The following is a 13996-nucleotide window of genomic DNA, read 5'->3' as shown; positions in this document are numbered from 1 at the left end:
TTATGTTTCTATTAGTCTGTATGTCCGTCAATCTAACCTATTATTTTAAAAACTAGTGTTTTAGCCTGTTACATTAGTTACAGTAACGGGTGCTAGAATAGCCCCTGACCCTGACTCTGAATCCACCCTCTATCATGCCCGGACCCTGCCTCCCACTGATCCCAGTCCCATCACCTCACCTTTCACCATTTCCTTTGTACCCTTTTGACCCTCATAACAGGATTTTTACTTACCCAAGGCGGCAGCAGCAGTCCTGACGTACCAACCTTTCTTCCCTCAGTGCCCCAAAGCAGCAGTGGTCCTACCATTTCCATCTCTCCCTTTCCCCCTTTCACACACTCTACCATCTCTCTCTGACCCTGTTTCACCTCTTTTGCCATCTTTCCCTTTCCTGTCCCCCTCTGTCCTTCCCCAAGACCATGTCTCTCTCCTGTCCCCTCCACACTCCCTGAAGTCTATTTCTCCCTATCCCCTACCATCTCTCCTGGTCCCCCTAGTAGCCCCTATGTCCTTCTCATCCATCTGTCTCTGTCTCTCTCTCTGCTCACCTCCTGCCTCTGCGGAGCTCTCACAGCTCCTCCTCGTCTTCCTCCAACCAGGCTTCAGCCGACAGCTGCCGCGGCCGACATCCACCTCGGGAATTCTCGTGCATGCACACTCCTACCTGCGGTGCCCTACAGCGCACGGAAAACGGGAGCATGCAGGTGGGAGTGCGCATGCGCGCTTAGGGCTTTATTATATTAGATTTTACTAAAACTGGATATAAACAGATAATTAGAATTCCCTATTCTTTATCCCACCCAAGCTTTTATAAAACTTCTTTATTACTTCTGATAATTTTCTGAATCACCTAAAATATAATATGAATCATTACCAAGATTAAAATTATATTTAAACAATACTGATCAACAACGGCTCTTCTTCCAATTTACCCTTCAGCCCTTCTTCCAATTTACCCAACGGCCCTTCTTCCAATTGACACTTTATAATTTCCACCTTTAAAACTCAAAGTAAAATCCACTTTAAATCAAGCAGTAGTATACCATAACAAATACCAATTTAACCAGCTTCAAACCACCAGACAAATGCTTCAAACCACCAGACAACTCTCCTTACACAGCTGTCTTCTCACAAAAAGCACCCCAAACTGTCAAACCAGCAGTTTAGGACTTTTAGAAGCACTGCTGACTTCCTCACTTAGAAATCCAACCTGGTGTAGAGCCGCCACGGCCTGCAGCCACCAACAGCCACCGCGACTTGCAGCCGGCGAGAGCCGCGGCGGCTTACCGCTGCCGACAGCCGCCACAGTCTACATCCGCCTCGGGGGATTCTCGCGCATGCGCACTCCTACCTGCGGTGCCCTACAGCGCACGGAAAACGGGAGCCCGCAGGTGGGAGTGCGCATGCGCGGCTTAGGGTTTTATTATATTAGATTAAATGTTATATTTAATCGTATACTTATAGTTTTTATTAAAGTTCTATTTCGCTTAGTAAATTAAATAAGCGATTCATCAAACCAAAATAAAACTTGAAACTTCATGGACAGCTTAATAATAATAATAATAACAGTTTATATACCGCAGGACTGTGAAGTTCTATGCGGTTTACAATGATTAAAAGATGGTACAAATTGCATGGTGACCAGTTAGGCACAGTTGATTATGTTTGGACTTAGCTGAGGGGGGGGGGAACAGGTAGAGAGATTCTTCTCTCTTTGGATGTGGATTGGCTGTAAGGGTACATATGATTAGATAACTGTTACTTATCATCTTATTACAGTTGTTGTATACAGTGTTCCCCCTGTCGTTCGTGGTCGGTGGTTCACGGTCCCGGTCTTTCGCGGTATTTTCCGACCGCGAACAAGGAGAGGGCAGTGGGAGAGGCAGGAGAGAGCAGCCGGAGCACCGGCGAGTGCAGAAAATCACTTGCGGTATGCTCCGACCGCCTCTTCCTTCACTAAGTTGGGCCTTATCCAATCAGGAGCTGCTTTGACACGCAGCTCCTGATTGGATAAGGCCCAACAATGCAGGAAGAGGCAGTCAGAGTATACCGCGAGTGATTTCCTGCACTCGCTGGCGCTCCAGCTGCTCTTCCGCTGCCCTCTCCAGCCTCCTCCATGAAAAAACGTATTTGCGGTTTTTCAAGATTTGCGGGGATTCCTGGAACGGAACCCCTGCAAATATCGGGGGAGTACTGTAGTTCAGGGATCATAAGAACCAAGATCCCTGGAACTGTGGTGAGAGAAATGTTTGAAGATGACTACAGTATACCTTTTCTGTGACAGGCAGTGAGCTGGGAATTTACAGAGAGAGCTGGGGAATGAGAGGGGAGGGGGGAAGGATATTGTTTTAAAAAAAATTTGATGACTGGGTAACAATCGTCCTATTGGGGCTGCTAGATATCTTGTAACTGGATGTGTTAATTCTCTATGCAAAGCTGTATGGTAAAGTTTGTCATCAATAAAAACATTTGCAATCCAAATACCTACGTGGCATAAATATGCATGAGATGAGTCTCTTTCAATTGAAAGGAAACTCCAGTGAAAGGGCATAGAATGAGGTTATGAGGACATAGGCTTAGGAGTAATCTAAGAAAATATTTTACAGGGTCTATTTTAAATGTGCCTGCCTAACTTTCAAGATCCTGCATAGCATTCTTCCCCCTTTAATCCCTCTATCTTGGAATGCTGCAAGACCTGACATCACCAGATCTATCCAAAACTCAAATTATCTTTCCCCTCACTAAAAGGCGTTACCTACATCGGAAAATTAGGGAAATCTCTTCACTTCAAAACTACAGAGCTTTGGAATAATTTCCCTGCCCAGCTGCGCAATCTGGACTCTTTCCAACTATTCCAAAGACACCTGAAAACTTGGCTATTTTCAAAAATGTAACTTTCCACTTCCTCCTACCACCAACTCCCACTGGACTTCCCTTTTAATTTTTGTAAACTATGTTGAGCTCTATGTTTATAAAGAAGGTGCGGTATATAAGCTTAAGGTTTAGTTTAGAAAGGGTGGTAGATACATGGAATGGCTTTCCGGTAGAGGTGGTGGAGACAATCTGGTAACCCTATCCCAGGAGAGCTCAGAATAGTTTACATGAATAGTTTGCATTTTTCCCTGTCTGTCCCAGCAAGCTTACAATGTACCTGGGGCAATGGGGAGATTAAGTGACTTGCCCAGGGTTACAAGGAGCAGCATGGATTTGAACCCACAACCCCAGAGTGTTGAGGCTATAGTTTTAACCACTGCACCACACCACTAATCTAGGCACCGTTTATAAATTCAAGCCCAGAGTGACTATATGAAAGTCATAGAGTGCTTGTTCATGGTAGAGGAGCTGTGGCCTTGTTTCCTGTTCTGATTTTCCAACTGAATTCCTGGAAAATTCAGAATTACAGTGAAATGGCAACCCTAAGTCATAGAGGAAAAGCATAAAACTATTTTTAACCAGACTGTCTTATAAATTTTACTTCATAAATGTTTGCATTAAAGAGCAGTGGGACACATGCAGATCAGTCAACGATGCTCTTCTGCCAGTCATGCCAGATCAGTGGCCCAAAAGCTTGTGGAACTTTCTACCTTTCCCACATTGCTGATGCAGAGGAAAGTGGAGGAAGCCACTGGCCCCTGCCTGATATATTTCTTTAAATAAAACGATCATGGTCTTCTGCTAACAGAAACGGTTTAAAGTAAATAAGAAATAAACACAAGCCAAGATATACCCAGCCTCCTGCAAGAGAACAGCAAACCGCAGAGTAGAAAATTAACTCAGTATCTTAATAAAAGGATATTCTCCGGCTGCTGCCAGAGGTTACGGCCCTTACTTTGAAGCAGCCTCCGGTGTTGAGAAGAGTGGACATTGCTCCTGCTCATTTCCTACTGGACCACAACAGATCCATCAAGGTAGGTCAGGGGCCCTGGCCTATCTTGCTCTGACTGGGGGTGAGGGGGGAGATCAAGCATCGAGATGGTGGGGTGGGGGAGCTGCAGCCAGAGCCACTGTCCAGAGGGTAACTGGGCACCTGCCAGTTACCTTCTTACATAAAATTAGGGCAGTCTTTTTTTCTGTTGTCATTTTATGCAGGCTCCTAGCCGGAAAGCAGGCTGAATATCGCAGCACATCAGCTAGATGGCAATATTCAGCGGCACTGTCAAGTGCCAGTGAATATTGCTGCTTTGCCCCAGTCAAGCGATTTAAACAGCTAGGGCATTTGAATATCTATCCCTTGGTTCTTATAAACTTGATTAAAAACAGCCAAAAGGCCTCTACATACCAAAATATGAGCCCTGCTACTGTTCCTAAAAGGAATACAGTGAAAAGCAGCAGCATTACGATGACCAAGGCGATCAGCGATGTCCGGTTCTTCTTCAGGAAGAAGTACATCCACATGATAAACTTTATTAGCTCAGGATCTTCATTTTTGCTGAGCGATTCGGGTGCATTGGCATCTCGAGCTTCTGTTTCCCAGTCCTCCTCCACCTCCTCCTCCTCCTCCTTCTCCTTCTCTTTCTCTTCTGTCCTCTCTTCTGGTATGAGTTCTATGACATTCACTTTGGCCGAGGTCATCCTAGCAGTCACAGGTCCAGAGGTGTGTAGAGTATCTGTTCATTGATTAACAGAAAGATTGTCATTGGACATAATGCACTGAATTCTGTACATGGTTTCGAAAAAATCAGCACTGATAAAAAAAAAAAAAAATTTGCACTAAGGGCTCCTTTTGCAAAGGTGCGTTATGGCCTTAACATGCGGAATAGCATTCGCGCTAGCTGCTACCGCCTCCTCTTGAGCAGGTGGTAGTTTTTCGGTTAGCGCACACTAATCCGGTGCGTGCGCTAAAAAACGCTAGCGCACCTTCGTAAAAGGAGCCCTAAGTGCTATTCCATAACTGGCGCTCAAGAGTTGGGTGCTGTTTATAGAATAGTGCTTGGCTCCAGGATCTGTGCCCAACTAAAACCTGGTGTAAGCTCTCATGCCTAAATTAAGCATGGATCTAGCCTTATTCTGTAATACAGTGTGCAAATTCCAGGCATGTGCTTATCTGCCTGTGCCCCTCCCGTGGCCACCCCCCATTTTTGGATCCCGGCACCTACAGCAGCAAAAAAAAAATTTTAATTAATGCCAATTGACGCCAATAATTGTTAGTGCCCAATTATCTGCACTATTTGACTCCTTTATCAATTAAATTGCACATGCAATTTTGAGCCCTATATATAGAACTAGCTGATGCCCCGGCGTTGCACGGGTATTTAATCATAGCAATAACACTGTAAATGGATTCAAATAAAGATACTTTATAGTGGTGAATGAAATTATTTTTTTACAGCTTAATAAAAAGTAAAATATTCAAATTATAATGTGAAATATTTGACAAAATGAATACAATACAACTAACGCAAAACGTGATTATAAACAACAATTTTAGTTTCACCTCCTGGAGCAAGAACATATAAATTATTGGGTGAACCCACCCTTGAGCAAGCAACATAGAGTTGTGGGCCGCGAGACCCCCAGAACATATCACCCCAGGTAGTGAGGGATCTGCATACCAAGTTTCGTTCAAATCGGTCAAGCCGTTTTTGAATTACAGTGAGAATGGCAGCTTTTTACATTTTTTCCATTGACATGAATGGGTGAAATCTGATTTTCTGTTTGTAGCTCCGCCCACGTGTGCAGGTGGGCCGCAAGACCCCCAGAATATATCACCCCAGGTAGTGAGGGATCTGCATACCAAGTTTCGTTCAAATTGGTCAAGCCGTTTTTGAATTACTGTGAGAATGGCAGCTTTTTACATTTTTTCCATTGACATGAATGGGTGAAATCTGATTTTCTGTTTGTAGCTCCGCCCACGTGTGCAGGTGGGCCGCGAGACCCCCAGAACATATCACCCCAGGTAGTGAGGGATCTGCATACCAAGTTTCGTTCAAATCGGTCAAGCCGTTTTTGCGTGATCGCGGCACATACATACACACACATACACATACACATACATACACACATACATACCTCCGATTTTATATATATAGATTAGGGTGAATGTGAATTTATAATACTACATAAGAACATAAGATTTGTCATACGGGGGCAGACCGAAAGTCCATCAAGCACAGTATCCTGTTTCCAAAAGTGGTCAACCCAGGTCATAAGTATCTGACAAGATTCCAAGGAGTAAAACAGATTCTATGCTGTTTACCTAGGAATATGCAGTGGATTTCCTCAAGACATCGCAATACAGTACTCCCCGTTCCAGGAACACCCGTGAATTTTGAAAACCCGCAAATGCAGTTTTGCGTCTGTCAAAAAGCAGGAGAGGGCAGCTAGGGTGCCGGGGGGTACAGAAAATCATTTGTGGTATGCTCCAACCGCCTCTTCCTGTTACTAAAGTCAGGCTACACCAATCAGGAGCTGCTTTGACATGACTGGTGTAGCCTGACTTTAGTACAGAAAGAGGCGGTCGGAGCATACCCCGAATTACTGAGTCCGCAAATTTGCAGGGGAACATTGTAATGGCTTATGGACTTTTGTTTTAGGAAATGATCCAAATCTTTTTAAAACTTGCTAAGCCAACATTTACCCAAACTGATACGCTTGTAGTTGTTTTAAAACAAGAACGTTTCTGTTAGGGCGCTAGTTTCTGTCTGCCGCTTTTTTTTTTTTTTTGTACAGAAAGGAGTAATGTTGGTGTGAGTTTTTTGGGGCCCTCTTACATAAGCTTAGCACATGCCAAATGCCACAAAACTCATTTTATATCTATGGGCTTCTTAGCAATTAACACATGCTAAGCTTTTGTAAAAAGGCCCCTTTGAGATAAGCACAGATGATTATGAAAATGAACTACTTTGTCGCTGTACAAACCCCCTACTAGAGGAAAGTAGCCGCACTGAAATTTAGCTTCATTATGGAACGGGCTATTTTGCTAAAATGTTTTAAGAAATGGGCTTAGTATGTTTTATCACAAAGGGCCAGATTCTGTAAACGGTGCCTAAATTGGCAGCTGCCTACAAAAATAGCAATGGCCACGTGTCAAGCACACTTAGGTGCAATGGAGGCCAGGATTTCACAGGCCTACATTATAGATGCCCATGTTCTTTTGAGAATCGCATCTAATAGTGCCTAAGGTCATTTCTGGTCCATACCACGCCCACTTTAACCTTGGGCGCCATTAGACACCTTCTTAGATGCGATTATGATGCCTACCTCGCATACTTTTCTTTATGAGTTTTTAGTCAGTTTTTAATGGTGCAGTCAATTACCCTGCCAATTAAGTTAGGTGCTGTTTATAGAATCTGTCCCAAAGGGACTTGACATATTGCTTTTTTTGTGTGGTTCATATATTTTAGACAGGTATACTTCTCCCTCTGTATTTGCGGTTTCAGCACTCGCGGTTTCGCTTATTTGCGATTTTTCGCATGCTGACTCCGCCCTCCAAAATTACATCATGAGTAAAGTTCCTTTTCTTTTACTGTACCGATAAAAAAGTTTAGCGCTTACCAACATTCACTCTGAAAATCACTGTTTCCATGCTTTCTCCCACAAAATCGCTGCTTAAAATCTTTCACCTTAAAAATCGCTGCTTCCCAGCTTCCCAGTGTGCACAGAGAAAAACGCTGCTTCCCAGCATCCATAGAGAGAAACGCTGCTTCCCAGCCTGCATGGAGAAAATCGCTATTACCCTGAAAATCGCTGGGGATCGCTGCTTGGAATCGCTGCTTGCCTGCTATAAGCCCTAAAAGCTTTGGGAATCGCTGCTTGCCTGCCTTAAGCCCTAAACATCGCGAATAACTGTTGAAAAGTTATTCGTGGTTTCAATAGTAAAAACGCTGACTTTTATAAAAAAACACAAATAACATATAAAAAGGTTATTTGCGGCTATGTTCCGCCCACATCCACCGCGAATACGGAGGGAGAAGTGTACTTATTTTGTACCTGGGGCAATGAAGTGTTAAGAGAAGCTGCCTCAGCACCCTGATGTTGTGAGTTCAGTTCCTATTACAGCTCCTTGTGACTCGGGACAAGTGTTAAGTGACTTGCCCCGAGTCACAAGGAGCTGTAATAGGGACTGAACTCACAACATCAGGGTGCTGAGGCAGCTTCTCTAATTGCTAGGCCACTCCTTCATAAGACTTTCCCTGCATTAAGCCCATTAAGCCCTAAAATAGGGCTTTTTCTTTATCTGTACTCATTTTCAAGTTTCAAGTTTTATTACCATTTGATGAATCGCCTATATAAACTTTCTAAGCGATGAACAATTTTTTAAAAAAACAACAATTTAGAGGACAAACAGTTTTAAAACACAAGTAAAAAGTTAATATACTTATGACACTTAACAAATTTCATCATACATGTGGATTAAGGACAGACATGATATAGGAGGATAGGAGGGGAAAAGTTACAATTCTCTCAGGTAGAAAAAAACATAAAAGAGGAAAGAACAAGAGGAAGGGAAATTTTCCCATTAGTGCGTGAGTCCTGAAAAAATATTAATGTGAAGGCATTTACCACCTCCTATTTAGGAGGTGCTAAGCACTCCTCTTTGAAATTCACATGATCCAGTTAGCACAGTGTCTCTCAAACTTTTTTTTAGCTCCGGCACACTAAACGGAGCAAATGTTTTTTGCGGCACATTATATCCTACCGCAACCACCAAGAGCCCACCTACCGCAACCACCAAGAGCCCACAGACCCGATCCTGCCAGGAGTGTGAACTCCTCCCCCTGCAGTCCATTGGAGAGATCAATCTGCCTGCTTTTAAATATCAGCAGCAGTGGAGATCAACTGCTTTTACACCTAAGCAGCAACGAGACCAGCCACAACCACCGAGAGCACACAGACCCGATCCTACCAAGAGTGTGAACTCTTCCCCCCATGCAATCCGCTAAGAAGATCGACTGTCGGCTCCGGGCGGCTTTCCCGCAGAGGAGAGAATCCTGCATTCACCGTGGGCCTCATCTGGGGCAGCCTCCTTGGAGCGGCTGGGGCACGGGCAGTGTGTCTGGGAGGGAATGCATGGATGGGAGAACATCGCAGGGGAGGAGACATAGGCATCCTGGGACTGTCTGCCAAGTCTCTTCCCTGAAGAAGCCCTTTCTGGAAACGTCAATCGCTCCTCCTAAACTTACTTGCTCCACTTCATCACTGACGCTGAAACCGTGGATTGAAGACAAAGTTTTATTTTATTTTTCTTTCCAGCTTATGATTTATCTTTAATCTTATCTATTGTTTTGCCTTTTGTCTTTGTTTTGTTCTATTTCTATCATTTAAATTTCTCCAGAATTCTACTGTTCAACGGCTCCCCCTTCTGCTTCTATTCCTTTCTCTCCTCTCTTCTACCTTCCAAAGTATTTAGATCAATGCTGTCTTGTTAAAATGTTTATTTTATTTTTATTTTTCCTCTAACTCTACTTTTCACTTCTCTATTACCCTCCAGGTACTTTAGTTAGATTGTGAGCCTTCGGGACAGTAAGGGAATTTTTCAAGTACCTTTCTTATTTCTAATCTTAATGTATATTTTCTGTAAACCGCTTAGAACCTAACGGATGTAGCGGTATATAAGAAATAAATTACATTACATTACATTATACAGTGTTCTCCCATGAATTCACAGTCTGCGGTCCCAGTCATTTGCAATATTTTCCGACCGTGAAGGGGAAGCAGGAGAGGGCAGCTGGAGCGCCGGCAAGTGAAGGAAATCACTTGCGGTATGCTCTGACTGCCTCTTCCTGCACTAAAGGCGGGCCTCACCAATCAGGAGCTGTGTGTCAAAGCGTTTCATTACCTTTTTATTTGTTTACAATTTGTATTTAATACTTTTTTTTTCTTTTTCTCCTTTTGTGGTTGGTTGGTTAAAAGTTGTATTAACCGTTTGGTTTAATCAATGTGTTTTTCTTTTTTATCCTGATTTTATTGTTATTTGTAAATCACATTGGTTTATGATTTTGTGATCAAATCAAATTTTTAAATAAACTTGAAACTTCCATGCTCATTCCTCGCCATGACACTTCCTCTCCCCCCCAAAAAAAATAACCAAAAAGTAACTAGCAATGCGCTGACAGGGAAATTACTGCAAAATGTTTTCATGTATTTTGCGATGTACGCAATTGTCCTCTCCACTCCACCTCACAATCGCGTACAGACGCAGGAAAGAGCTTGCGTGAGGGAACAGCAGTGAGGTGAGCAACGTTCCAAGGGCCTCAAAATAGTACCTGGTGGGCTTGAGCCCCATAGGTCACCTCTTTTGTTTTTCTTTGTTCTACCTCGAGGAGGTAGAATCTCCTGTTTGACTGAATCACACTTAAGCATCAATTAGAGAATCACATCTAACTAACCCCCCTCCTTACAAAGCAGGCTTTGTAAAGAAGGGAGTAATGTATGCCAGGGTTTTAAAACCCTACATTATAATAATAATAACTTTATTGTTCACTCACCGGGAAGAAAAAAAAGTCTGCATATATTCGATATTCAACTCCCAAAGATTGAAATAATTGACCTATAGCAGCCATGTAAATGTTAAATAAAAGCAAAGAAAGTGCCGAACCCTGTGGTACTCGGTCTTTACTAAATATTTACCAGATATCTTATATCCATTCCTCACTTGAAAAGAGCATCCAGTAAGGAACGTATTGAACCTTTTGAAAACAACATCATTCATTCCAAGTTTTGACAATCGCAGCAACAGTCTGTGAAGATTTACTGAATCGAATGCTACTGATATATCCAGTAACACAAGGCAGAATGTCATATGTTGATCCATCACTAGATCTAGATCCCATTATAGACACCTATAGAGAATCATGCCTAATGGCACCTAAGTCCTTCTCCACCTCTAAACATGCCTATTAATTTGTTATCAGTGGAGGGAAAAAATGATAATTATAAAATTGCTACTATTTTATGGTCAAGCAATTTCTGTTTTCCCAGATGTTTCCAGACAGACTCAAATTTGGCGTAAAGCTTTTCTCCTGCTTAGACCTAAAGTCTTGTAATAAATAGGGCTCAAGGATGTTTCTTAAATTAATTTATGTTGTTTAAAATAGGTAGAAATATATACCTTCAAATTCTTTTAATTTTATTTAATAGTATAAAGTAATTTAAGAAACATCCTTAAGCCCTATTTATTACAATTATTATGTTTTGGGTAGGATTTTGATTAAAAAGGATCCATGTTTCTTGTTTTAGACCTAAAGTCTTGGCAGGAGGAAGTACTTTTTCTTAAAGTTTCCTTGTAAATATCTGGTTACAAGGGAAGCTGATTCTTATGTATAGTTAGAACCGAGTCATTTAAAACCCTTTCTTTTGAATAAGACTGAGAAAGATGTGAAATAATTTTCTCCTGTAGGTTTATTGGGTTATATATTTAGCCTATCAAATGAAGTGATATATTCTTGAATGTTTCTTTATTATACTCCTCCTCTCCTCATGAAGCGAGAGTGAGTGGTGCCCAGGGTGGTGGCGTCCCTCCCCCCTCTTCTCCACCCCCCCCATTCCTTCCTGACCCCCTCTGCCGTATGCACCCTTCTCTTCCACCATACCGTTTTAATTTTCCCTCTGATGTCACTTCCTAGACGTCAGAGAGAGCTGACACTGACATAGGCAGCAAGTTTGAAATGCTGCTCACGATGGGAAAATTAAAGAGGTACTGAGGGAAGGGGCGCACACACATGGTGGGGGAGGGGGTGGAGAGGAGGATGGGTGCTGCCCCCACCAAGACTGTGCCCAGGGTGGGCCACTTCACCCCCCTTTACTATGCCAACGATTGGATAATTGATTGTTTTCCTCTTTCATTTCTAAATTTTATTTATTTATTTATTTAGCCCATCCTCCCAAAAGAACCCAGAACAGGTTACAAAAGCACATACACACCATAGTAAGAACAAATATTTGGAAAGCGAGTGGTACAATGACTGAGTTATGGTAAATAGAGAACATTAGAGACAAGGTAGGTGATTACAGTATACATGCTATAGTAGAATTAAACAGGGTGATACATTACTTAACTACACATGCTATAGTGAATATAAACATCCGAGAACACTAATCGACTATAGTAGGTATGAACATCCGAGATACTCTAATTAACTATACAGTGGAACCTTAGTTTGCAAGCATAATTCGTTCCAGAAGCATGCTCGTAAACCAAAGTGCTCATATATCAAAGCGAGTTTCCCCATAGAAAGTAAGGGAAACTCACATGACTCGTTCCACATCCCCAAAAGACCTCCCCCCCCCCCCCACGAGGCCACTGGCGCATTTCCACTCCACCCCACCCCATCCCAAAAAGTCCCCTCCACCCTCGAGGCTACTGGAGTGCTTCCACCACACCCCTGAGAACCGGTATTGACCCCCCAAGAACCGATATTCCCCCCCCCTGCCTACCCACCCAAACCCTTACCACGATCGGACACCGGTACCCAGCACAAACCTACAGGACATGCCAATGCCAAAAGAGCCTACCGTCTGCCGCTGATCTCTGCTGGGCCTTGAGCATCCGCGTATGCTCAAGGCCTTCTGGCTTCTGCTCTCTCCAAGATTCTAATGAGATTCTTGGTTTCTCCGAGAATCTCATTAGAATCTCAGAGAGAGTGGGAGCCAGAAGGCCTTGAGCATGTGCAGATGCTCAAGGCCCAGTAGAGATCAGCAGTAAGCGGCAGGCTCTTTCAGCACTGGCAAGTCCTGTGAGTTGGTGCTGCGTGCCAATGTCCAATCGTGGTAAGGGTTTGGGCGGGCAAACAGTCGGGCGATGTCGGTTCTTGGGGGGGGGGCAATGCTAGTTCTCAGGGGTGGGGGCTTGCAGATCGAGTCAACGCTCGGTTTGCGAGGCAAGATTTGCGAGAATGTTTTGCAAAACACCCGCCAACCACATTACTCACAAACCGAGGTTTGACTGTACGTGCTTTGGTCAGGAACTTAGAGTTATGGCCTAGCAGTTGATGAGTTAGTCTGAGATCAATGTGGCTTGGACTTTTCATGGGGCTGGATTTGTGAAGAAGGTTTTCGTGGCCTTTTTGTGGGGGGGGATGAGATTCCAGAGTTTGGGCATGAAGTGTGAGTAGGCATGTCTGTGGGCTGATTCTGTTTCTAGGATGCGTCCCAGGGATAAGAACAGCCATCTTTCTTTCTGGGATCTTAACAAGAACCAGAATGTAACCAGAAGCATGAGAAGATGGCATATTTCATTGGAGCCCTGTGCATCCAAGTGGAGCCAGCATACTCCTGATTAGCGCTTTCAGCAAGTAACTGCTACAACTATTTTTATATGAGACAAGGCTTTGGTTACATTAAGACAAGGGCCTATAATGATCATCAATACATTTTTGTAAGCGAGAAGGATCATCATAATTCTTGGTGATGGTGTTATTGGTGACACACACGCTTGCGGGATAGAAGAGGCCTTATTGTGCATCCATGATCTTTAATTTAGAACGGAGATTTATGGATTCCAGAGAAATGTATATTGGTACTAGATCCCAATATGTGTCACATTAGGATAAAAACTTGTATTGAAAAACTAGCACTGTAACTATGGCAAATTTAACCTGTAAACTGTACATTTGTGTATTGGTATTGGATCCCTAGTGTGTGTTTAGTTAGGATAAAAACTTGTGTTGGAAAAAGATGTACTGTTAAGGATAACTATGGCAAACTGTAATCAGGAAACTCTACACTTCCCCCTCCGTATTCGCGGTTTCGGTTATTTTTTTGTGTGCAGGCTCCGCCCCCAAATTTACATCACAGGAAGTCACTGCTCCCAGCGATGCACAGAGAATTGATCCTCTCAGCGTTGTACAGAGAAAATCGCGGCATTTTCTTCTTAGGAACAGGTAAGGTTATTCGCGGTTTTGTGTCTTTTTCAGACTTTGTACAGAAAAACCACGAATAATATGCGTAAAGTTATTCGCGGCCATGCTGATCCCATATCTCCGCGAATAAGGAGGGGGACATGTATATTTGTTTGTACTAGACCCCTAGTTTGTATCAAGTTAGGATACAACCTTGT

At 43.1% G+C, this 13996-nt stretch overlaps 1 protein-coding gene across 1 annotated transcript in view; it reads right to left on the bottom strand.

Moving 5' to 3' along the window:
• Nucleotides 1-4497: 4497 nt before the first annotated feature.
• LOC117364745 (tRNA pseudouridine synthase A-like) overlaps nt 4498-13996 on the bottom strand; it is a 70186-nt gene continuing 60687 nt past the window's right edge. The window contains exon 6 of the mRNA XM_033954300.1: nt 4498-4607. Within this exon, the coding sequence (XP_033810191.1) occupies nt 4581-4607 (27 nt within the window). The 3' untranslated portion in view covers nt 4498-4580. The remainder of the gene's footprint in view (nt 4608-13996) is intronic.

Source organism: Geotrypetes seraphini, chromosome 8 (genome assembly GCF_902459505.1).
Source record: "Geotrypetes seraphini chromosome 8, aGeoSer1.1, whole genome shotgun sequence".
Taxonomy (NCBI): domain Eukaryota; kingdom Metazoa; phylum Chordata; class Amphibia; order Gymnophiona; family Dermophiidae; genus Geotrypetes; species Geotrypetes seraphini.
The sequence above is the reverse complement of the archived record's forward strand: the minus strand, read 5'-3'. Positions and strand labels throughout refer to the sequence as shown.